The sequence below is a fragment of the Diadema antillarum genome, unplaced genomic scaffold (assembly GCF_040938485.1).
Source record: "Diadema antillarum isolate AM-2024a unplaced genomic scaffold, OU_Dant_1.0 scf00000023, whole genome shotgun sequence".
In the NCBI taxonomy this organism is placed as follows: domain Eukaryota; kingdom Metazoa; phylum Echinodermata; class Echinoidea; order Diadematoida; family Diadematidae; genus Diadema; species Diadema antillarum.
In genome coordinates, this window is record NW_027270912.1 from 451,533 (window position 1) to 478,749 (window position 27,217).

Sequence of the window (27,217 nt, forward strand, 5' to 3'; positions counted from 1 at the left end):
CCATGAGAAAGTGTACTGTTGATATTGACATGAAAATTCATCATTTTGAAGATTTTAAGTGGTGACAAGCCCAGAGAGATCATGGAAAAAGATTTTCACATATTGGTCAAAGCTACAGATTGAATTTTATTCCGTAAAACTGGAATTCAGGCACCTGGTACAAAACTGCAGTAGCACTCACATTTTGTCCCACACTATGCCATGATGTAAATTGTATCTAAGACTAAGATATAGCTGAAATATGTTAGAATAAAATCATATTTATATCTAAAATGTGCTTGTGCATGTCATTACTGTAAACTTCTGTGACATTGTAAGGTCATAGCAGTGCATGGCCCTAAAAACCCAATTACTGCCATGAATTTACCTATCATCGTCAAATTGATGGTAATACATGACGTATTGATGTATGTGCAGGGTGCTTCACAATTTCTTTTTACCACTTGCCTGGTTGGGCAAGCAGATTTTCAAATTTGCTGCAAAACACTTGCCCAAACATTAATTTTACATGCCGGAAAAAGAAGTCCAAAATATAAGGAAATAATACAGAAAATCATACACATGTGTTGAGGGCTTAATAAAACACAATCATTGGAATAAACAGCACAAATTAATTCACATGCTTAAACACAATGGAGTAACAAACTTGGTCCGATTGAGTGTTACAATTGCATTGCATTGGGGCTTCTTCACACAAGTGTTGGAAAGATGCTGAAATGAAACATAAAGTGTGATGCATCACTAAACGGCCATTATCTTGAGGCGTCTGTATGGTTCGTTGGGGGAATAAGCGAATAAAAGGTGGCTTTAAAACTTTTTGCTTGCCCAATTTGGGCAAGCATTTGTTCACATTAAAAAACACTTGCCTGAATTTGATTTTCACTTGCCCCATGCAATCGGGCAAACGCTTATGTAGCACCCTGTTGTGTATGACTGGATTTTACTTCAATCTGCCTGATGATATGATCTGGTTCTGTCACTGAGGCACAGGCACATTGATTCTCAGGCAAGCATCAATTAAAGTTGTAGTTGTACATCGTACTTTACCGTGAAGTAATCAACCAGTTTATTTCATTTTATTTCCTCGTTCAGGTGACCTATGTCTATAGGATGAGACTGAATGAATGAGCATGTTATGAACTGTAGTGAGAAGAGGACCATGGAGGAAGCATTTAGAAATGCAGGTCTTGAGAAAGGTATGACTACCTCTTTGCCATACAGTGGCAATATGAACCACATGGCAAAACTTGATGTAGAGCCATTTATGCTTCTGCTTTCATTTTTCTTGTTGCTCTATCATACCTAATGATATTCTTGACAAAGAAAAGCACAATACATTGTACTCCTGTTGTAACAAACACAGTTATAACGAAATTCCTGTTACAACAAAGTAAAAATTCCGGCTGCAACCTTTTCCGCTCTTTGTTTTTCATTGTTTTTTTGTTTGGTTTTAACGAAATTTCGATATAACGAAAGAAAACTACACAATACAGTGTACTCCTGTTATAACGAACACGGTTATAATGAAATTCCGCTTACAACAAAGTAAAAATTGCGGCTGCAACCTTATCACTCTGTGTTTTTTTTAAATTGTTTTATGTTCAGTTTTAACAAAATTTCGATATGATGAAAGAAAACCGCCTGTCCTGAGGACTTCGTTATTAAACGGGAGTCCACTGTGTGGATAATGATAACCCACCTTCAATTTCCAGTGATGGAATGTCTAGATACAATTTGTATGTATGTGTGTGGAAAGTGGTACTCTATACACCATGCATTTTTTATGCCTCCGCCACGTAGTGGTGCCGGAGGCATTATGTTTTCGGGTTGTCCGTCCGTCCGTCCGTACGTCCGTACGTCCGTACGTCCGTACGTCTGTACGTACGTCCGTACGTCCGTACGTACGTCCGTCCGCTTTCGTTTACGCGATAACTTGAGTAATATTTACTGGAATTTTGCCAAACTTGGTCCAAGTATGAAGTATGATGGGGCAATGATTTGATTAGATTTTAGGTGAAATCGGCAAAAGGTCAAAGGTCAAAGGTCAAGGTCAAATCATGAAATTTATCCGTTTACGCGATAACTCAAGACTGTATGGAGCAAATTTCACCAAACTTTGATGGAGGATGATGTATGATGGGACAATTGTTTGATTAGTTTTTCAGTGAAATCGGACAGAGGTCAAAGGTCAAAGATCAAGGTCAAATCCTAAAATTTATCTGTTTACGTGATAACTCAAAACTGGATGAAGCAGCTTTCACCAAACTTGGTCCAAGGATGATGTATGATGGGAAAATTAGTTGAGTAGATTTTAGTGACATTGACAAGAGGTCAAAGGTCAAAAGGTCAAGGTCAAATGCTAAAAATGTTGCTATTTCCCCCATATCTATGCAATGCCTGCAGTTATTTTCTTGAAACTTAGTGTAGACATGTACTACTGCATAAAGATTCTCCAGAGAGTTTCATGTCATAAGGTCAAAGGTCAAAAGGTCAAAGGTTAGGTGAAAATGTTGCAATATCACTTTTCTCACAAATGGTTCAATGTATCTTCATTGAACTTGGTACATACATGTACTGACTGGCAGGGATTATCTAGGGAATTTAGGGGTCATGGGTCAATAGTCAGGGGTCAAAGGTCAAGGTCAACTTCTCAAAATGTTACTATTTCCCTCATATACGCCTGTACTAGTATATGCAATGATTGCATTATTAGTTTTAAAATTTAATATATGTACATGTATTACTTAATGGAGATTCTCTTGGAAATTTCCAGCCAGAAGGTCAAAGGTCAAAGGTTAGGTTTAAATGAAAAATATATATATATTTTGTACTGGTAATTACACTCTTTCTTCATATTTTGAAAATTATACTCAATGCATAAACTTATAATAAGGTCGGTCAGAAGTCAAGTAAAAATTTCCAATTCCCCAAATATGTGTACCTGCACTCTTTAATAGACAATTATAGCAAACCCAGTTCGTGGAAAGTGAACATTCAAGATATTTCTGATAAACCTGTTATTTCGATATTTTGCCAGTTATGTGAAACTGTCATCACACATTGTGAAGACATTGTACGATACACCTATTGGGAGAATCATGCATTATGGCGGAGGCATCAGTCGCCGTAGCGACATTTCTAGTTTAAATATGATACCTAGCAAACTGGGAATTGTCATACAATTTTGCAATATAGCCGAATAGGTTGTTGTGATCATGAACCACATTAACAGAATTTGAAGTATTTACACTTTTCATGAGAAAATTTGATGTTTTCCCACCTTGGAGACAGTTTACAAAACAGTTGCATTATGAGAGGCAGTATTTTTGTAAGGTGTTCATTTTGTGAATATCAGTTGTCTTGTGAAATGAAAAGTATACAGGAAGTTTCACTTGGTGTATGGTCTTTGATTACTTAATTTGATGCACAAAATTTTTAAAAAGGCGTCCAGACTGGAATACATACATGTACCTGTACTTTTCTTAGGAGTATGCAGTTACCAGTTGCAAGATTGTGCTTCCCTTACAGTTTTTTTCTTGTTACATGAAATAGAACCAGTGCAGACTTTTGTATTACAATTGCAGATATTACCAGTCTGTCTGTCTGTCTGTATGTCTCTTTCAGTATCTTTGTGTGTGTTTTGTATTAGTTGTAAAATGTTTTTTCATATCCTTTCAACTTCCAGGATGCTGCGTTTTCTGTGACAGTCGAGAGATCAACGAAGAGCGCTTTGGCCGACTACTTCATCATGAAGAGAGTGACATTCACGCCCACTACTACTGCATGGTAAGTGTTTCGTGATGACAGATGACACTAGATCTAAACTAGTCGGCATTTTGATGGTGCCGTGATGGTCAGATATATTATGTTTGTTTATTTGTTCAGTGTGTGTGTGTGTGTGTTTGCACATGCTTGGTCTGCTTTTCATCTATGATGGCAGATTATGCTTAAAATGTCAGGGTTCCAAGCCCATCAGGGAAATCAGGGAAAATTAATTTACTTTTTTCCAGTCAGGGAAAAGTCTGGGAATTTGATAAAAATGCCTCAAATTGGGGAAAAGTCAGGGAATTTTGATTGACCCAAAAATCGAAAGTAGTCAGTAAGACTCTGTTATATTTTGTTTCACATCAAAACAACATCCATTGGATGAAATTGGATGTGAAACTGGAAATGGAAATTTGATACTTCATCAGGGAAAAATCAGGGAAAATCAGGGAATTTTATTTTGTTGAAATGCTTGGAACCCTGAATGTTGATATCCTTGATTCTGAAGTTTCAATATTGTCAAAATCAAAATGATTTAAAACATGCAATTGTCTCCATTAACCATTTTGGAAATGACATCAAACAAAGGCATGTTCTATTGAAAAGTGAAAGGAATAGAAGTACATCTTAAAGCATGTTACCTTTCCTGCAAACTGCACCTGATAACATGACTTTGCTAAAACATATACATGTCTGCACATGAATTCAATTGATATTTGATTTGATTGTCGAGAATACATAAGTGAACTCTGCGTTTCATCTGAACTTTGCTTGCCCACAGCTGTTTGCTTGTGGACTCAGCCAGCAGGGTGATTCCAAGGAAGGTTTGGAGGGATTCCTCATCAAGGACATCTTGAGTGAGAGAAAGCGAGCTCAGAGACTGGTGAGTGATTTTCTAAAAAAAAAGAAAAGAAGCATGGTGACAAACAACATTTGATCAGTTGTATCACATTTTTTGTAAAAATTGATTTATCATCTGAATATCTTGCATGAGAGACAGCAAGCTTGGAGACTTGTAAGTGATAAAAACAAAGGAAACAAAATATTCACTGATGCAGATGCTACTGTATTTTTAAGCAATGCTGCCATCATTAAAGTGTCACCTATTAGAGATGATATTGACCATGCGGTGTGAATCTGTGACTTCAATATGTTTTCAATGTGTAAGCACTTTTTTGGGCACGGGCTTTAAGTTCCAAGAGTTTTTCCTGCCACTGACTGTCCAAAATGTACTTTGCCACAATTATTAATTATCGAGATATCAATTTACTACTTCAAAATGCTGAAGTAACCTTTCAATTCCTGTAGAAATACTCTTTGTTATATTTTATTGTATTCTTTTTTTTTCTCAATAATTTAGTCATTCATTTGGAATGCTTTGGACCTGTAGCCTGCACATTGCTTGTAATACTTTTTCTCCCTTCCAATCACCTTTGACCAATTGTCTAGAGATGCAAGTATTGCAAGAAAAAGGGAGCCTCAGTGGGATGCTCTGTGAAGGCATGTCAACAGGTTTACCACTTTGCCTGTGGGATGGATGAGGATGCCATATTCCTCTTCTACGACAGTTTTGTGTAAGTTGACATTTCCAGCAGTCTTGTTTCAGACAAGATGTCCTTCTGTGGCTTGATGCCCTAGAATAGTGTAAGTGCTAGTTGCAGTAAAAAAAAAAAGAAATAGATCCTGATGTACCATTATACACATTCAGTTCTAAGAAATGCTGGTTAATTGTGTATATAGATTTTACCACATGCACATGGATGTAAGAAAGACTGTAATTATGTGCTGAAGTAAAAAATGTGCAAGCTGGGAAGCATTTATAGGAGCAGCAGACAGTGAATTCACACACACAAAACAGCAGCAAGAATATCATCAATCTGTCAAGGAACATTGCTCACTTTGTCTGCCTTTTTGTGTTTCTTTTTTCAATGAACTTACCTCACCTTCACACAAAACTCAGCAACAGACACTTAATAATTGCAATCAAATCAAATGAAAATGATTGTCTAGCCATCATTTGGCTTCCTGTCCCAGATGTGATTTGCATGGTTGCCTTTTTAGCTCACCTGAGCCAAAGGCTCAAGTGAGCTATTGCGATCGCCCTTCGTCCGGCGTCCGGCGTGCGTCTTCCGTCGTGCGTCGTGCGTCGTGCGTCGTGCGTAAACTTTTTACATTTTCATCTTCTTCTTGAAAACCCCAAGACCGATTTTCATCAAACTTGGCAGGTAGCATCCCTAGGGGGTTAGGAACTCAATTTGTTAAAATGGGCACCATGCCCCACCCAGGGGGCCCCCAGGGGGGCCCAAACCCCCCCAAATTAAGGAATCTGTAAAAATCTTCTTCTCTAGAACCAGAAGTGATAGAGCTAAGTTAATACTATGAGTTAGTACATTGATGACTGTAGTTTCAAGTTTGTTCATGGCAGAATCAGGGGTGCCCCCCTTAAGACCCAGGGGAGGGGGGTGGGGAAGGGTTCTAATGGGGCCTAAATTGTACATTTTCATCTTCTTCTTGAGAACCCCATGACCCATTTTCACCAAACTTGGCAGGTAGCATCCCTAGGGGGTTAGGAACTCAATTTGTTAAAATGGGCACCATGCCCCACCCAGGGGGCCCCCAGGGGGCCCAAACCCCCCAAAATTAAGGAATCCGCAAAAATCTTCTTCTCTAGAACCAGAAGTGTTAGAGCTAAGTTAATACTATGAGTTAGTACATTGACGACTGTAGTTTCAAGTTTGTTCACGGCAGAATCAGGGGTGCCCCCCTTGGGACCCAGGGGAGGGGGTGAGGAGGGGTCCTAATGGGGCCTAAATTGTACATTTTTGTCTTCTTCTTGAGAACCCCATGACCCATTTTCACCAAACTTGGCAGGTAGCATCCCTAGGGGGTTAGGATCTCAATTTGTTTAAATGGGCACCATGCCCCACCCAGGGGGCCCCCAGGGGGCCCCCAGGGGTCCCAAAACCCCAAATGAAGGAATCTTTATAAATCTTCTCTAGAATCAGAAGTTAAAGAGCTGAGATAATACTATGAGTGAGTACATTAATGGCTGTAGTTTCAAGTTTGTTCATAGGAGATCCAGGGGTGCCCCTCTTGGGTAGGGGGGGGGGGGGGTGGTTGGAAGGGTCCAAATGGGGGCCTGAATTGTACATTTTCATCTTCTTCCTGAAAACCTCATGATGGATTTTTGTAAAACTTGGCAGGTAGCATCCCTAGGGGGTCAGGATCTCAATTTATCAAAATGGGCACCATGCCCCACCCAGAGGGCCCCAGGGGGCCCCAATCCCCCCAAATTAAGGAATCTTTAAAAAAAAATTGGGCCTTTATTGTACATTTTCATCTTCTACTTGAGAATGCCTGGTCAAATTTTGGTAGAGCTGTGAATAATTTAGATTAGTGATTGCGTGAAAGGTGAACTTGCGATACTCAGGTGAGCGCTAGACCCGCGGGTCTCTTGTTTATAATTCTCTTCTGTTGAATTCAAAATGTAAATTCATCATTGCTCTCCAACTGTAGCTGCATTGCTCTGTAATCTTTGTTTGTTCATCTTTGTAGCAAAATTCAGGTTCTTGTGATTGTAGTGTGACAGCCTGGATCATGGATACATGAATCATCACCAAGTTACTTTCATTTGAGGTACCAAAGTCTGGAGGCAGCTTCAGATAAGAGTCAGAAGAAATTGTGAACATTTGTGTGCCGATTGCTCAGCTCCTGACTCTGCGATATTCTCCTTTTACCACCAGGTCCTACTGCGTCAAGCATCGGCCAACTCAGAAGGTCCTACCTTCCTCCTGCTCTCCGAGTCGGGGCACCTGCCCCATCTGTATGGAGGCGGTGGAGACCCATCCAGGCACCAAAGTGCTGAAGACTCCGTGCTGCAAGGGCACATGGCTCCATCGAGATTGTGTGCAGGTGGGGAGCTCTTGATATGTCTGACAGCATCTTTGTTAACCCGTTGAGGGCGAGTCCCAAGTATATTCGAGCAGGTGTCTATGGGAAATGTGTGTTGTAGCAAAATCAGTCCGTCCTCGACGGGTTAAACAATGGGTGGATTTGTGTTTGTGTCTCTTTTGCTTTCACCCAATTTGGCACATTCATCTTGACCATTAGCAGACCTCCCAACCACTCTGAATTTTAGGAAAGAATGTGAATGTTGACAATTCCAGCTTTTATTTCAGTACTAGGAATTTCCTGTTTTTCTTGATGATGTTGCTACTCACTCCTATGGGATCTGCACTTTTTTACTTTTGAGCCATGTCATCCCTATTTTTCAGTCAAAAAGGCTTTGAGTTCTAGTTTAGCAGAACTAAAACATGATCAATCTATACAATCTCAATATGACAAGCAAACAAACGGATAACATTATTGATTTGTAGACACAAGAGTGATCCAAGAAAGTACCGTATGATTCACATATTTGATATAGAGTTCTATTCCATTGTGATTGCATTTTATGTTTTCCCTGGAGTCTTTATTGTTGAAATTTGTGTCAGATATCATTGAAAATAATTGCGAATTTATGCTAAATCGTTGGGGTTAGATTGTCTTGTGACATCTTATTTCTACCTCTTTTTTCCCCAGAAACAAGCTCTGAGTGCTGGCTACTTCTTCCGCTGTGCCATTTGCAACAACGAGAATGAATTTCAGGAGGAGATGAGGAAATTTGGCATACACATACCAGAAAAGTAATCATGTTACAGTGCATATATTTATCCATGATCTGCTCATAATAATGTAATACTTTACACATTCCAGAAAAGTAATCATGTTACAGTGCATATATTTATCCATGATCTGCTCATAATAATGTAATACTTTGCACCCACTATCAGACACTCTATATACGATTAAGTTAAAGTTTTAGCCATTAGAATGATGATCTTTTAATGCATAGTGATTTGAAAGGTTGCGTTTATTGACTGCAAAACCTGACTCGGAAAATCGCACACACGTGCAAAAGGAAAAAGCAAGATTCAAAGACACAACGGAATTTTATATGATTTGAAGATGAGCATGATTTTTGATAATGCATTGTGTTCTGCCCTACATAACTTAAGGGATGGCTCTTGTGGAAGCTTTAAATTAATCATTTAATCTTCCAATAAACTGTCTGACAAGGCTTTCTTGATGATCCCAGGTTTCATTGTCGAATGATCAAACTTACTTATTTTCTGTACGTATGCAATTCAGGCATTAGGCAAAAGGCAAACTGTATTCCAGTGTGCTTGCAAGTAGTGCCCATGTAGATGGATCACAAACATTCAGTACTGGCTTGTTGCCCCCGCTGTGCGCCATCCCTGCTGCCCATGTTGTGTTGAGAAGCTGATTTTCTTTCTGTTCTCTGATGTGTGCAGGGATGCAGAGTGGGAGTATGGACTGGACGCCTACAGGGAGCTGTACGAGAGACACAACCGGTGTGACGTGGACAAGTGCAGGTGCCCAAAAGGAAGAGAGCACAGCACCCAGTCGGGGTAAGAAGTTCCCCCATCTCTTTGCAGTTTTCGGACTTGTCCATCCCCATGTTGCTGCCAACATTCATCTTGGATAGTTAAAAACCTTGCAGTGGTCCACGAGGAAATTTTAGCTGGTGCAGTGACAAGCCATCACTACTTTCAAGATGTCATGAATATGTGGGAAACGTTCTGAGTGACATGCTGAAAATGGGGTATTTGTGAATGAGTTCGGTATGTCCAAACATATTGAAAATATGGCAAAGTGTTTTAATCCAGTATCGAAGCTTTAATGATGAGTAGTGAATTTGCTGTACTTCTTGAATGTTACAGGAAGTGGGAGATTGTTCTCTGTGACCTGTGTGGGTCAGCTGGCTGTCATTTGGCATGCGGAGGTCTTGTGACTGCCCTCGATGACTGGGCATGCAAGGACTGCACATCTCTATTCACCAAAGGTCAGTGGTCACAATTTTTAAAACAAGATCTGTTGTGTGTGTGTGTGTTTGTGTGTGTGTGTGTGTTTTGTTGTATTTTGAATGATGTCAGAATGGAGATCACCACAATATGTGTGGCAGGGTGCTACATATGCACTTGTCCGGTTGCCTGGGACTAGTGAAATCAAAGACGGGCAAGTGCTTTGGAACAATGAGAAAAGATGCTTGGCCAAATCAAGCAAGAAAAAAACTTTTTGACACCATTTTTTTTCATCCCCCCCCCCCCCCCCCCCCCCCCCCCCCCCGCACAAACCCATGAAGTGTTTAGTGATGCAATGCACTTTAATTTCATTTCAGCAACTTTCCGACACAGTCTGTAGTGTAATGCAACACCAGTATGTTTAAGCGTGTGTACTGTTTATTCAACTAATTGTGTTTTTTAAGCCCTTGACTTAAAAGCAATTTTTGATAAGTTGTTTTCTTATATTTCATTCTTTAATTTTCGTTTTGGGCAAGTAAAATTCATGTTCGGGCAAGTGTTCTGCAACAATTTGAAAATTTGCTTACCTGATTGGGTAAGTGGCAAAAAAAAAAAGAAATTTTGTAGCACCCTGCACTGTGTGTATTGTGTATGTGTATGTGTGTGTACGTCAACAAAGTAATGATTAGTCAGTAAGCGAGCATGTGTTATGGGGGTGTCTGTACCCAACTTCACATTAAGAGTCACCTTCCTTTCATGTGACAGGAGCATAGTCGTGATTACTGATTTCTGAGTAGTGAGTTTGGAAATGAATGTGCTCACTCACAACACCTGAAAATCCTTCAGAAATCTGTCATATCACTCCAGTGAACATGTATATCAGTTGAAGGCAATTACGGGACTTTGTATTTTGGTGCACACCTGCAGCATTAGTGGCGAGTTCCTGATTTCAGTGTATGCCACATTGCTGTAAAGTAAATAGAATCAACAAAAACTTACTTGTATGTCAATGTTGATGTGAAACCTTTTCATATGATGGCATAACTGGCTTGTGATGATGATCCATTTATGGTCTATTTAGAGCGGAGATAATAAGATTGCTATAGGTTCACAATGCTGAATTTGATGGAACTATTTCAGTAATGTCTATGCAAATCGCCAACAGTCTGTGATAACGTACTGCTTGCCACTTCCCATAAAAGTTGTGTACAATATCATGATATAACTCACAAATGTTTATGGTATGCAAAAAGAAATCTTTGACAAAAGTAGCTTATGACTAGTGCAGAGTTAGACATGTGAATGTCAAAACAGTGTTATTTTTGCTGGATTTTGTACAGGCTTTATGCAACAAAACCAGTCTGCGCAGGAAAGGGCTAACAAGAAGAGTGCCAGAACTCCAGATACACAGCAGAAGACACCTTCAGTGGGTGGGGGAGCAAGAGCCAGGTCAGCCATTCGACTCCAGGGAAAGCGTCCTCGGCCACCTCCTACAACACCGCGTCCCCTCAAGAAGAAACGTCTCAGCACATCAGTTTGCCCTACCCTGTCTCCTGTAACAACCAACCAGTCATCCTCGAGAAGCTCTCCAAAGTCCACACCAAAGCGGCCAATGAAGTTTCCCAAGGTGTCGCTCTCTCCAACGTATGGAGCGGATGAATCACGGCCGGGCAGTTCAAGAGAAGCCTACACGAGTAAGTACAGGGAACTGCTGCCAAAGTTGGAGTGCTATGTGGCTCTTGAGACACCACCAAAGAATTTCTGCTATGATGTGAGTATGCCATCCCTGACGCCAGCATCCAGTTGTAGCAGGGCACACAAAGGGAAGAGTAAGAAAGCTAGGAAGTTGGATCTAGATGCGTGTGATTCCCCATCGAAACCCAGACCATCTGAATTTCCGGCAAGAGGTGTTTCTGGAGTGAGGGATGCAGCTGTAAAAGCTGGCGAATCGTCCATTACCTTAACAAAAACAGCCAGCACAGCTTCCAAGAGCATGAATTGTGGCAGTAAAATGCACCAAAAGTTTCGTTCGAAGATGTCCTCTGGCAAGTCATACACGAAACTTTCCTCTTCACGCGGGTTTTCCATGGGGAAACGATTGCAAGGAGTCACCGAGGAGTCTGAGGACAGTGGCAGAACTTCAGGCTGTGGTCTCGATCCAGCAGAGTTGCCCACCATCTCTCCAAGTTCCAAATGTTTAGAAGAAATGGCAAATGATGTGAAGGCGCAAATATTGTCGGTGGTTTCAAAAAAGCAGCCGCGCCCGGGAAAGCTAGAGATCTCTGAAATCACTGAGTGGAAAGACGACAAAAGCTGGAAGGAGGCCAAAGAGGATCTCCTTCATCTGTTCAAATTTGATGGCAGAGCAACTAGGAGTGCTCTGACAAAGGTGAAAAGTGAAGAGTCATCAGCAAAATGGAAAGCAAGAGATGGAGTGGGTCAATTTCCTTCACATAAAGCATCTCCTCTACTCACATCTCTGAATGACAAGTGGTCAAGATCTTTGTATGTTTGTCACAAAACCAAAACTGCTGGAATCCCAGAGGGTGCATCAAGGAAGAGAGGCAGTGCTGAAGTGCCACCATCTACTGTGAGTCGCTGCACCGACTGCCAGCAGTGGACATCAGCAGGTGTATCAACTGAACAAGGTCACAACTCGTGTTCAGGATATGATGGCAAAAATTATGAAAGGCCAAATGGCCTGTCTGTATCAGAAGCCATTTGTTCCAAACAGGCAATACCCTCAGCCCCTTGCTTGCAGACAAACTCATCTGTCGATGTGCCAAATGAAGTTGTAGACTTGAATGCCACGGCATCCACTACAGTTGACAACATTTGTAAACAAGCCAGTCGTGACCTTGAACATGCATGTCAAGTTGATGGCACAGTTCTGAGGAATGTGCAGAAGAGTGACCAAAGTCTTGGTCAGTCACAGAGTGATGCTTTGCAGGAGAAGGAAAAGGAAAAGGAAAGTTCTAGCTTATTACACTCTGACCCTGCTAGTACTATGCACAAAAGTGTACAAGAAAGTTTAGTGCTGGCACAGTCTACCTCAATTCCAATCACTAGGTCCTTGGAGAAAGTTCCAAATGAAATTCAAGAAGAAGAGGAACAGACACAGAGTGACATAATTTCTAGTGAAGATGAAAACCCCCAGAGAGAGCTAAGAGCAGACCTTGCCTTCCTACCTCATGCAGGGGAAAGAACAACTCATAGTACATGGCAGGAAGGTGAACCGACACTGAGAAATCAAGTTTCAGGTCATATCATCAATGGAGCAAATTCAGATGGTAGACATACAGCCCTTTCTTCTCAAGATGTGTTTCAGCATGATAGCTGGCAACCTTCCTGTGCCCAGGCTGCCACGAGCGTGTTGGGGAAACCTTTGGAAGATGCAGACAGAATACCTGCCCCGGTACTAAAAAGCTCAAAACACCGCCGACTCTGGTCCCGCATCCGCTCTGTGAAAGATGTTGGTACCTGGAAGGAAGCCAAGGGAGATCTCAGTGACCTTCTCCACAGATGTGGGAGAACAATGAGAAGTGCGTCTCAGAAGGATGGAGGGGGAAATGCTGAACTTGTGAGCTCGTCAAGGCATTTGTCTCATAAGCGAAAACTGAATCGAGCATCATATCGACTAGGAACTATGGATCCTAAACATATGGTTTGTCGCGGTAATGAAGCAGAATCTATTCCTGAAGTGTTGGATAAATATGAAAGAGACAGCAGGAAAGGAGTTGTACTGAATCAAGAAACGCCTCAGACATGCTGCTCTGAATCAAAAAGGCATGCCACATGTACCATCATTCCAAGTAATCATTGTTTTTCAGAGTCACCGGAGGAGAAGGCTGTGACAAGCATTTCAGATGTCAAATGTTCAGACATTCCTGAGGATGTGGATGCTGATAATGCACTCACTGCACATGACACAGCACAGCCAGGAGAATGGCCAAAGCATGTTCCAAAAGTTAAAGAGGTTGAAGCCAGCCATACATGTGGCATGTCAGATGGGCTGAGGGAAGCTGAATCGCTTTCTGCAAGTGAGAGTCATCACTGTGTTAGTGGGAATGAAACATCTGATATGGCTGACTGCGATGATGAAATATCATTTCCAAACTTTGGGGAGACATACTCAAGTATGCTGCAAACCGAAGCTGGCAAACAAGCTGACACAGAGCTACTGAAATCAAAAGGGAATGATATTATTTCTGCACTGGCAACCCAGAAAGGGGATCGCTCACCCACTGGCAAGTCTTCTGATGGGGAGGACAAGTCAAGAGTAGTTCACCTCCAACAAACACCTGGCAGTAAAGTGGTAAATCATGAAAAACCTGGTAGGGAGTTGACGTCGCTGCGTTCTTGGGAGAGAGAAGACATCTGGAAAGAGACCAAGACCGAAATTGCAATGTTGTGTCAGTCTGAGAGTAGATTGACCAGAAGCACTAGAAAAATATATGGGGTAAAGCAAGAGAGCTCCATATCAGGGATGGGTAGCCAGAATGTTCTTGCTTCAGTGAATGAACTTGCTGCGGAAGGAGAAAGTGTGAATTGTACAGAGGCAGAGAATAGGAATGGTATGCCATCTTCTTGTGAACGCAGGAGATACACTTCTAAGCTTAATGCTCTCCTGTCTTGGAGGTGTGACCTCACATGGAAGGAGGCAAAGAGTGACTTGGAGATGTTGTGCTCTTCCGATGACAGAATTACCAGGAACTGCAGTAAGATGAAGTGGGATTCAGCTCAGCCAGTTTCTCAGTCAGTCACAGACATGAAGCACAGGATAAAGTCATGTTCGGAGCACGTACAGCCAGCTCAGTCAGCAAGGAAACGCAAAAGGGCAAACACTGTCTCGCATGAGAGAAGGCCTTGGACGTCACCACCAGCTAAACAAAAGATAACAGCACTGGGTCTGTCGGGAGAAGAAGTTTTACACCGGTTGAGAGAATCACAACAGCAGATCATGAGCGAGGATGCAGATGTGTCAAATTTGAGACAGCTGGATTGGGTTGGAAATGGAATATCCAGAGAAAGCTGGTACAAAAGGAAGAAAAAAATTTGTAGAAGGCTCGAAACCTGCTCTTGGTGTCCTTCTGCTGTGAAAGGGGAAACTGATGATGACCTTGGTTTGTGTTTCAAACCCCTGTCAACAACAGCGTCAGATGCATATGCTGACTTGCAGATTACCAGTTCCCAGACAGAAGCACCCACTGAAACATTGATCATGAAACCATCTCAAGACACTAATGAAGTTCAAGTGTGCACGAAAACACAGACTTACAATTTTAGCCCATTGCGGCCGGCCAAAAGGGTACAGATGGGGATGAAAAACCACAATCAGATGGCTGGTCCATTTTCATCACCTGGCAAGTTGGATTGCCACACTGGAGAATGCAGCAGCTCTTCACAGACAAACTCAGCCTTTGTGGAAGTTCACGCCCATGTGAACTCCAAGGAAGAAAATTACTGTGAACCGAGTGTCAAATCTGCAGCTGCCCAGTCAAGCAGCAGTGGCAACAGAGTGCATTTTCAGACCCAAGCTCGAAACTTCTCTCCGCCTCGGCATGAACTACATGAACTCCTGTCAAAAAGGAAGATTTGGGTGAACAGGGCAAGAAAACATCGCTCAACTCAAACAGTGGGTGCTTTGAAAGAAGTCCAAGCTTATGTCCAATCGAACAAGATGTTATACTCTGAGCCTAGTAATGTACTGAATGGCATCTGTGTCTCAGGAGATAGCTTCAGAAGACATATCAGCACACAAACTTACCTGTTTGATGAGTTCAAAGTAAATGCCCTTGAAAGCAAACAAGATCAAAACAAGATTGGTCAGGAGACCACAAGTACAGCTAGTGAAGTGGAAAAGAAAATTCAAGTGGAGCAATCATCACAAACAGAGTTTCCCCTGGTAGAGGTAGAAGCTTACATCAAGTCTCACAAGACACTGTACACTGAACCAAAGAGACACCCACCCATGAGAAGAAAAACTGGTGCCCTGGTAGCAATAGCAAAGACCCAAACATACAGAGAGATTCTTGAACTGCCAAAGGGGAAGATGTTGGAGAATAGGGCAAGAAAAGATCGCTCAAATCAAACACTGGGTGCCCTGAAAGAAGTTGAAGCTTATGTCCAATCAAACAAGATTTTATACACCGAGCCTGATTGTGAATTGAATGACATCTGTGTTTTAGAAGATAGCTTCAGAAGACATATCAGCACACAAACTTACGTGTTTGGAGATGTCAAAGTAAATGCACCGGAAAGTAAACAAGATCAAAACAAGATTGGGACAGGTCAGGAGGCCACAAGTACAGCTCATGAAGTGGAAAAGAAAGTTCAAACCCATCAAGCATCACAAACAGAGTTACCCCTGGCAGAGGTAGAAGCGTATATCAAGTCTCACAGGACACTGTACACTGAGCCAAAGAGTCGTCCACTCATTAGAAGAAAAAAAGATGCTCTGGTAGCAATAGCAAAGACACAAACATACAGAGACATTCATGCACCGCGGAAGGGGAAGAGGCAGAAGAACAGGGCAAGAAAAAATCACTCAATTCAAACACTGGGTTCACTGAAGGAAGTCCAAGCTTATGTCAAATCAAACAAGATTTTATACACTGAGCCTGATAATGAACTGAATGACATCTGTGTTTCAGAAGATAGCTTCAGAAAACAGATCACCACACAATCTTACTTGTTTGGAGATGTCAAAGTAAATGCACCGGAAAGTAAACAAGGTCAAAACAAGATTGGGACAGGTCAGGAGGCCACAAGTACGGCTCATGAAGTGGAAAAGAAAGTTCGAACTCATCAAGCATCACAAACAGAGTTTCCTGTGGTAGAAGTAGAAGCTTACATCAATTCTCACAGGACGCTGTACACTGAGCCAAAGAGACGTCCATGCATTAGAAGAAAAAAACGTGCTCTGGTAGCAATAGCAAAGACACAAACATATAGAGACATTCATGCACCGCGGAAGGGGAAGATGTTGGAGAATAGGGCAAGAAAAAATCACTCAACTCAAACACTGGGTTCACTGAAGGAAGTTGAAGCTTATGTCGAATCAAACAAGATTTTATACACTGAGCCTGAATCTGTACTGAATGAAATCTCTGTTTCAGAAGATAGCTTCAGAAGACATATCAGCACACAATCTTACTTGTTTGGAGATGTCAAAGTAAATGCATTGGAAAGTAAACAAGATCAAAACAAGATGGGAACAAGTCAGGAGGCCTCAAGTACAGCTCATGAAGTGGAAAAGAAAGTTCAAGCGCATCAAGCATCACAAACAGAGTTTCCCCTGGTAGAGGTAGAAGCTTACATCAATTCTCACGAGACACTGTACACTGAGCCAAAGAGACACCCACCCATGAGAAGAAAAACTGGTGCCCTGGTAGCAATAGCAAAGACCCAAACATACAGACTAGATCCAGTAGGAAAGCAAATACCATTGAAGAGCCATCTCACTGCAGCTGAGAGTGGTGAATCATCGCTTCCTAACCATCAGCAAGAACTTCAATTGGCACTTGATAGTAAGCCAGAAGCAATAGGATTTTCCTGCACAATTTGAAAGCAAAGCTGAAGAGTGGAAAGGTTGGCAAGGGAGAAAACCTATGCAAGTCATGAGGTTCAGGAATCAGAATAGAGAACTGTTAGCACATCAGACATCTGGAATGGAGGTCCCCCATGGCCAAGGTAGCAGCTTCCATCATATCACAAGCTTTCCTGTACTGAGAGTCATCTACAGTTCCTCCTCCATTGACGAGAACTGGGCTTGGAACCAGACATGTAGGGCTGATTTGGCTCAAAATGGAACCTCAGAAAAGGATAGAAATGCTGCTACTGCTTGTCGGTGACCTCTGCTGGTTCTTTCACTGGCTCAGGTGGAGCAGAGTGCAGGCCAAAATCTGGAGAATTTTTCTTGCTTTTTTGTTTGTTTGTTTGTTCGTTTGTTTGTGTGTGTGTCTCTACGGGAAGAGTGCTTTTTTTTTTTCTTTCAGAAATGCCACCTTCCCAACATAACACTGAAGTTGATGGGGCATTAAGCACAGAAGTTCTTGGGCAGAAATTAATGGCTGTTGATGAGTAGGAAATCAGTATCAGTGAGAGACTGCAGCACTCTGACATCGTCCACCACAATATCATCCAGATTGGGAAGTATGCTTTCATCATAACCTGGAACTTCAGCAGAGCTCTCTTTTGTCAATGCATGTGGTGTTCTATGTCACCAAGACAGAAGCAAAAAACCACAGGGATTGTTTGATTGAGTCTCTCCAGCCTGGTTGGGAATGTAGGCTGGTGTCAAACACAGAGCTTGTAGAAATTGAAACCGAGTTATATGTCTGTTGCACTTACGTGGATTATAGAGTATATAGGAAATATCCAGATAATGGCGACACTTGTTCTTGTAAGATGCGAGATGCTTCCTTTTCTACAAAGCAAGGAAGAAAATTGTATAGCCAGAAATTGTGTATATATTTGAGCATGTTTCCATATATGTTGATGTTCATCAATCTTATTTAAATGGTTTCTATGATTTTATCATGAATGTAATTTGTATTTTGTGGAGATATGCACTTTGGTGATTTATGTTAAAGGGTGTGTACAGTTCTGGTCGAGGTGAAGATTTAGCTTTTAACATTTTGTGAGATATTCAGAAACCACTCTATGAGATGTCAAAGAGCATGCAGTTCTAAGGGGTATCAAAAGTTTATTCGATGAAAATCGGTTTTGAAATGGCTGAGATATCCAAAAACAAGGTGAAACAAAGAGATACTAATAAAGTTAGGGCATGTCGCCTTTTATTATTAACACTTTTGTGGATATCTCAGCCATTTGAGAACCAATTTTCATCAAATAAACGTTGAATCCTTCTTAAAATTACATGCTCTTTCATATTTCATAAGAGGCTTTTCATTATCTCACTTAGGAATTTTCAAAACATGAATCCCTATGTCAACCAGTACTGTACAGTCCCTTTAACATTGAATCATACTTTTACCTGAAAGCATGCTGTGTGTATTCTCATATGATTAGCCTCGTGATGCATATTTAGTTTTATTCATTTTCTACATTTCCTACAAGGGTACAAAGGGAGTGCAAGTTAATTTGTGTTTAATAGTATAGGTTAATGTCATGCAAGTAAGAATATTTTACTCTTGTTTCATAAGCAAAGGTTATTAGGTTGGAGGTCAGGGAATGACCATTTCTGCTAGAGGAAAATCATATGTGTACAGGCCATCTTTGATCTTCGTAAAATTGTATGTGAAAGTAAAGCACTGACCACTTACACAAAAACTTTGAAAGATGGTTACATACATTGTACTACCACCTCTTGAGTTGAGCGATGGAAATTGGCAAATTGCATCATGAAGCGATCTAAAGCTGAAGTGTTGAGAGCAGGTATTCTTGTACCATGCCATGATATTATATTTCTGGTCTCTATATCTTTGTTTTCATTAAAGTTTTTTTTTTCAGTTGTATTGTATCTAAAAAACTGAAACATAATGAAGCATGATTCGAAAATGAATCAACTGGAGTGCTCAAGCTAAAGCTGTGCACTATCTAGATGAAACCAGAGGTAATGAGAAGTTTGACAAATGATGGTATATTTTGTATAACCCTGTTTGTGTCTTCATAGGAGAGATTTTGTAATTGTATTATGCAGATTACTGGGGGATACCTTTTTAATTCAATTACAAATTTCCATAGCAGGTTTAATAGATAAGAGAGATTTAACATTCTATTTCTGGAATGTGATTGCATATTTGCTCTTCATAATCAACCACATTGTGTTTATGAGGTACTATAGGTTATGAGAGATTACGATTGATCATGTTCATTTGATGAGATATGAGTTTGATTGGTAACTAAGCACACTGACATTTTATTTGTACTCCTTGCCATCTATTATGTTACTGATATGACTGCACTGGTGAGTATCTGAAATAGCTTGGATTACATTGAACATACTGGTACTCTTCCATGAAGTGAAAAAAAGCCAGAAATGCCAAGATAAATTCACCTTCATGGTTTGGGAATTGAATAATATACATATGCAGCTGAACTCAAGGCCTGCATGATTGATCTGGGTTTTTGTTTGTTTCTTTGTTTTTAAGCATTGTTGTAACAGTAAAAAAAAAAATAATAATAACTGACTCCTTCAAACTGTCTTGCTTTGAAGGCTAACTATGTACTGTAGATCATGTCAAGTTACTTCATCCAACAAGAGTCCCCCCCCCCCCCATATATTCCTACATTTTCCAATCTCACTTGATACCAATGAGATCGTTCCATGAAGGCTGATTCATGTGAATTCAGCAGTCACCCATAGAAAAAGATACCTTCAGAGCATGTTTGTGATTGCTGCAATCATATAATCCAAACTATCACAAACATGTCTGACGTGTCTCTGCTTGAAAACTGGAGATTAACTGTAAAACCAGAAATATTCACAGCATGAAACTTCCACGAATTTGGAGCTGACAGTCTTCCTTGCAGCTTGAAACTTTAGTGAATTGCCAGTGTCACTCAATGCATTGTATAGACAAAACCTTTCACATGCATTTTACTTTTCACCAATCTTGGCTCCTACCAAATTCGCGAAAATTTCATGCACCTGAAAATACATCTGGTTTTACAGTATTCTAGTAGGAAGAGGAGGATGTACAGTATGTTGTAAAAAATTGGCATGTCTTAATGTACATCTTACTGTGCTGTGCAGCCAAGCACACTTCCGTCATCCTTTCTGATATTGGAAAAGCAATTTTAATATCCTCTGGCTTTAACCCATTCAACTGTACATTTTAGATCTGGCTGTCCTATTGCTGTTATATTTTAGTTGTATATAGATTGGTTTATTTTATTTTATATCATTTTGAAATTGAAGGGCAACACATATAATGAGTCTGTCATTGTGAGTATTAGTTGTACAGTTCAACCCTACTATAAAAACACGTGGATACAAAATTTAGTGAATATGAGAGGATTAGGCTGATGAAACTCCTGATTCCTGTATTTACTTTTTTTCTGTTTTAAACAAGATTTGTTTATAATGAGAAAGTTATTGTGATCTCAACTGTCTCCTTATGATGAGGTTTGCCTGTGATGATTTCTGAAGATGATTTGGATACAGATGAATTGCCCTTACCAATTGGCAATACAATATTATTGTCATGGATGTTACTGATACATTTATTACAATATTCTGACGTATATGCAGACTTTATGGCATTTATTGCGAGACAAATGCGAACTTGTGGCATGACTTGATTCAATGTGGTGCCACTATGGCATAAAGGGGGTCGCTGTAGAAAGCTTAAAAGTTGTATATTAGTGATCTGCGTGTATGTAAATATAATTCAGTTGAAGGTGTGCGTTGGATGTTTGCTGTATAAACACAGCATCGTAAATGTATATTGTGTCGCACCTCACATTCATCATCATTGTATGTTTGTATATTAGAAATAGTCCCCAACTTCATATGATTTTTGTGCCTTTTCATTTTACTTTCCTGTGATTGCTAGACAACTATTATTGGTGTAGATTATGATATTAAAGCTATGATTTATGTATACCGGTCATACATTGCAACATGTTGTTTGTACACATACTGAAAACTGATATGACAAGTGTAGGGTAGTAGAAGGTACACAATGTAGCTGCAGGGCTGGTAGTGAAATGATCTGTTCCACAGATAGGATTGGGGACATATACCATATGTAGAAGGATGGTGATAATGGTTTATTGCAAAATGAGACACATAAAAGTGGAAATTTTTGCACATTTCATGAAGAGCATGTAAATACTTAAAAATAGTATTAAAAATGTTAAAGGTCCTGTTTACTGTTGGGAGCAGTGATATAAAAAAACGTTCGAGATATCACATCTGATGCATTTGTGTAGGTCAGTTGTATCACAAAACATCCTACCATATGAAAATTTTGCAATAAAGCTTAAAATATAAGGATCTTTTACTACATGTATTTTTCTTAATAAACCATGACTGGAGACGGCTTGGTCTGGAAACATTTTTATTATAACTGTTGTTCACATTTTGTATATTTAACAATACTTTCCATTGATTATACTGATTCATATTTTTACATTGGTTGTTTCTATCCCTAACCCACATTTTGTTATAATTTTGAAGCACTAATGCTGGATTTTTGTTTCATCTGGAAATGGTAAATTATGCCTTTAAGGTCATCTTACCAGGTAGAGCATGAAAAATTACTCACGCGAGCAAACATTTTTTACTTCTACAGTATGTATAGCTTCGGAAACACTCCTCTCATGTAGAACAAGTAAAACAACTTGTTACCAAGACAACATAATAACTTTGGTCTACCTTAACCAACATCTAACCTTGTATATTCCTAGTTGATACCGTCTTCAGTCTCCATTTTTTCCATACATGATGAATGAAATTTTAAGGACAAATATTTGTGTTATTCAGCATACATGTACTGCTAGGATGGTATAGTATTGGTGGAGATGAGGATTGAGCTTTAAACTTTTTGCAAGATACCAAGAAACCACTTGTAAAATACATGTAGTATAGAGCATACCATTCTTAGTGGAATTCAGAGTTTATTTGATGAAAATTGGTTTTGAAATGACTGACACATCTAAAAACAAAGTAAAACAAAGCATTTGTAATAAAATGTGGGTCCCACCTCTTATTAGGATTGCATTGTTTTGGATATCTCAACCATTTCGAAACCAATTTTCATCAAATAAACAGTGAATTCCTCTTGGAATCACATGCTATTTCATATTTTATATAAAGAGGTTTCTCATTACCTTACCAATTAATGTTAACAACATGAAGTTAGGTCTTGGCTAAAACTGTACGCGCCCTATAAAGCAAGAAATTTTCGCAGCATTACATTTTTCGCGAATTGGAACCGACAACCTTTTTTGTGGTTTTGTGTTTTTTGTTGCTTGTTTCTATCCCAAATTTACCTTCAAGAAGTATTTTGAAGCACTAAAGCTGGGTTTTTGTTTCATCAGCAAATGGTAAATAATGCCTTTAAAACATTTGTGATGATCAGAAGTGTCATTATGCAAATCACTCAATATTGTTTGTGTTACTTCTCAAGTCAGAAATCACAGTTTGCAAGAAGAAATCTTAGCATTGATTTCTCTGCCATTTTGGATGATATATAGAAAATAAAAGTCTTTACTTATAGAGCAGATGACAGGAAATTTGAGATGTGTCTCTATGTGGCGTGTATGTATTAACGTTTTTAGTGTGTGTGGGGGAGGGGGATGTCAAGTGGTAGTGCTTGGCAAAACATTCAAAAAGTCATGGATTTCTACATGTTTTTATTTCCATTTTTTGGTCTTTTATTGAAGAGCCACAAGTGCAGGGGGGGGGGGGGGGGGGGGGACTCTAGCCCCCTTTTCTGCTGCCCTTGATTAAGTAAGGGCTTTGACCATGCTGACTTGCTGTGGCTACAAAAATCAGACTTTGATCTCTGAACTTTGTCTGCCCTCAATAGCAGATAGTCAGCCTGGTTGTCTGTTTTTCATTTCTTATGTATTGGTAATGCTAAGAAGTAAATGAGGTAGTACTCAAGTGTATTTTAGGTTATATTTACTGGGATTTACTGCTGCTTTGCATTTTGGAAAATTTTGAGGGATATTTTTAAGTTTTTCTGTTACCGATTGAAAAAAGAATCATCAGAATTGTAGCATTCTGGGTAGCATGGTCATTTGATATTCATTCTTATGCCTGCATGAAGACAAGCAGTGAGTTTAGAACTGGAATATTCCATATGTGTTGTTGTTTTGTATATCATAAACTGTGCATCAATATTTATGGGCATGTAGTTTCTCATCAGGTGTCTGGAACAATGATTTCTGATGTAACAGATACGCTAACTGCATGGATATTGTTTAATTTTGAATAAATGGCAGAAAGAATGAACAGGAATGATATGAATATTGTGTCATCATTGTGTATTAAAATGTACAATTGTGTGTTCTGCTTCTGATGTCTTTGATTGTGAATTAATTATCATGTTTGCAGGGTGTAGAGTAATGGAACATGAGGCACATACATAGCAGTAAAGATATACATGTACCACTGTCCAGTGAACAGTCTTCAAAATACTAGTAGACATGTACAATGTATACACTGTTTTACATGCTTTATATTCTCAATCTGTAAGCAAAAGTCACTTGTTCCTTGTAGCTGCATTACTTTATTTGACTCCCATTCATTGAAAGTGACTATTGTGGAAAGGAAATGAAACCATTACTGAGAAATCACAAATTTTGTGCTGTAATATCCATTGCAAGCGTTTCCTTTTTGGATTGCGTTATATCTCGGTGTTCATAAACTCATGCCACTGAAGACTGACCCTAGGTCTGACACTTAAATAATAAATAAATGAATGAATAATTCATCATTCTAGAAAACTGCTGCTGCATTATTTTTTTTTCAAGGAGTGGCAAAACCATTAGGTTGCCATGGAATAAAACATTTTTGAAGACTGAATTTGATTTTAATGAGAATTCCATGTTCAGTTCATTGTACTACACTTGTATTTCTTTACCAAATTAACATAGTGCCTTTGTAGTTACTGATACGTGTATGTCCCCCAATCCCCCCCCCCAAAAAAAAAAAAATAGATAAAAGGTGAGGACAATCATCAGGGCTCGACTATTGGCGGTGGCCTGAAGCCAGTAAAAATTGGTGTTGGGCCACCAAACCGAAAAAGCATATCTTTTGGTGGTCCGATCAGGCAACTAAGATTCAAAAATAGATTGTTATGTTTCCTTATAAGTATTTAGTGCCACTACATATCTCTTTTTGGCCACCAACATTTCAAATTCAATAATTTGACTGGCCCAAACAGGCCGCAAGAGAAAAACCTTAAAGTCGAGTCCTGATCATGTGTGTGTGTTCGTCTGAGTGGACTGTCTCGCATGAGTATGGTGAAGTGGGATTTCACTGTAATTGATGGATAACTCGTACACATGGTCGCTAGACCCCTATAAATGTCTTTAAATCATTCATGTCAAGCAAAATGTAAAAGGAAATTCCATCAAAAGTTCATAGATTGATTTTACTTGGTAGAGGAACATGAAATGAACAGAACAGGAAACATCTGACAATTTGAAAGCTATGAAAGTTCCACGAGTATCAATGGTATGTTTTTACTATACACTGATAATAATCCCAGATGTCATAATTATGATCTGTCTATTCATTGGGCATAACACTCGTAAATAATTGAAGGGTATTTATTGGATAACATCCATTTGCAGCCCGCAGGCTAAATTGCGGACATTTTACATGAATCAGCATGAATACATTAAAATATATACAAAATACATCAAGAAATATTAGCTATTGCACAATAAAGTTAACCTTTACCATTAACAAAACAAGAACAAATATTACAATAACAATTTTTAACATCAAGTCTATTCTCATTTTCATAACTAATCATTATTGCTTATACAAATAACCGTACTAAAAAAATCAACTTCTTTCTCATCTTCTCATCTTCTTCTTCATCTTCTCTTTTCCCCCTCCTTATAAACTTTACCATCCTCTTCTTCACTTCCCCTCCTTCAACCTCTTCTTATTCCCTGCAACAATATTCAAATTATCATTATCATAATCACACATATTTTTCATCATAACAATAAAACTACCATTTACACTGTTATAAAACAACAATCAATATACATTCATCAAAAATATATCATTATTACACAAAACTCTGGGTTTATATCAATAAAATTGTTCAAGCATACCATATACAAAAAATACAAAACTTCATATTTCATGTGACACAGAATGTAGGAACATGATCTGGCAATCAAACTAAGATCAGAAAAGTTTGCTTAAGACTGAAAATTCTGGCAGATGAAAAAACAAATAGAGATAGAATCAGAAATGAATGAATGAACGAAGGGCTGATAATCAGACACATCATTACAGAGTAAAAAAACAAACTAACAAGTTGACAGTGGTGAATCAACATGCGGTTTTCAGCCACAGTTCAGTGTTTTCTCAAAGAGAGGAAGTTTTGACGTGCCTGTAATAATACCTACTACCTAGACCACTACATATCTTTCTTCTCTATCATTACAACAGGGATGTCAAGTTCAAAAAAAATTTATGAGTGAGATTTTCATGACTCGGCATCTCAGCGAGCGAATGTGCGCAAAAGCAAGGGTGTGGGAGGGGTTCCTCTCCCCCCCCCCCCCCCATGCCCTCCCATGGTAGGGAGCTTTTTCAATTTTTAGCGATCAGATGCATACTTAAGTGACTAGATCTATTTTTTACTTATTTTGAAAGACAAAAGGAAAATATACCTTCAATTATAACTATCACTTTAATTCTTTGAGCTATGCTGCTTATAGGCCCAAATTGCAGACTTATGAGTGAGAAAAATGGGTGCCATGTGTGAGATCGTGAGACGACCCCTGAATGCTTGAGTCTCACTCAGAATGCGTGAGACTTGGTAGCTCTGTTACAACTCTGGGACATTTCAGTGTTATGTCATTGTCATATACAGTGTCACCATTGTAATTTGCATAGTAATTCAGTAATGTTTTGTATCAAAAGTTCATGAACTTGAGTAATTGTTTTGTGTCCCAATAACATAAACTGAACTGAGTACTCAGTATCAATATCATGAATCTCGACAACTACAGCAAGAGGCTTATCATGACTGAGATGGATGCTTATTAGAGTTGATCGATGCATACTTCTAGCGTACTACAACTTCTTTTTAAAAAAGTTCAGGTGTGTGTTTCTTTACCTTGTCTCCCTCTGCAAATTAAATTTGTTAAGATCGCAACTGCAAAAAAAAAAGTTGTTAGGTTGAGAAAGGATTGAACTTCATCTACAGCAATTTATTATTGGTACTGGTAGGAGTTCTTGGGATCTGGCAGGGTTTTCTCCCCCTCCCCTACGGATGGCCAAAAGGGGTGGGTGTGCTTCTGCACCCTTTCCGCACGCATCCACATTGGTGTTCGAGCGTTCATCTCGCCAAAGCTTCAACTTGTATACAAAAGGGTACAAGCATGCAGCGCACACATCAACACAACAGCATCACGCACCTGCTGCTACACAAGCAAGTGGAGTGTTGCAACATGGAGCTACCAAACGTCAACGATACTGTAATGTTCGGTTCACGGTCATTACGCACGTACGCTTTTACTGTACAGTTTCTTTAGGAACGCACCAGTACTGGTGCTGGATGGGATCCGGGAAGAGACGCGAGAACGTGTAAATCAGTTTCTATTTTTCTTTCGACTCGTGAACGGTAAGATTCTACTTGCTTGTTTCTAATCCTTTTAGGGGAATTTGAAACTAGTGCCCTTCTTCCCCCCGCCCCCAGAAATTTAAGACTCCTGAATCGACTGAACAAATAAAATTGAATTGAATTGAATTGAATTGAAATTGACTGCACTAGTGGGACATCACTCTCGCTGTCTGCGCCTGCACTGCGGCTCAGCACTGCATGCAGCACTCGGTCCCTGCAGGGCAGGGAGGTGCACCTCCCTGGTCCCTGCGCCGGGGCGCCTGCGGCGTGGAATGCGTGGAACAACAGCATGAGTGA

General features: G+C 39.7%; 1 protein-coding gene across 1 annotated transcript; it reads left to right on the forward strand.

The window, feature by feature from the left end:
- The first annotated feature begins 1,159 nt into the window (after positions 1-1,159).
- On the forward strand, positions 1,160-27,217 carry LOC139732096 (uncharacterized). The gene is made up of 10 exons (XM_071642967.1): positions 1,160-1,196; positions 3,686-3,786; positions 4,547-4,648; positions 5,215-5,339; positions 7,509-7,677; positions 8,347-8,450; positions 9,120-9,236; positions 9,549-9,670; positions 10,970-15,696; positions 27,071-27,217. The coding sequence occupies exons 1-10, from the start codon at positions 1,160-1,162 to the stop codon at positions 27,215-27,217; spliced, it is 5,751 nt and encodes a 1,916-aa protein (XP_071499068.1).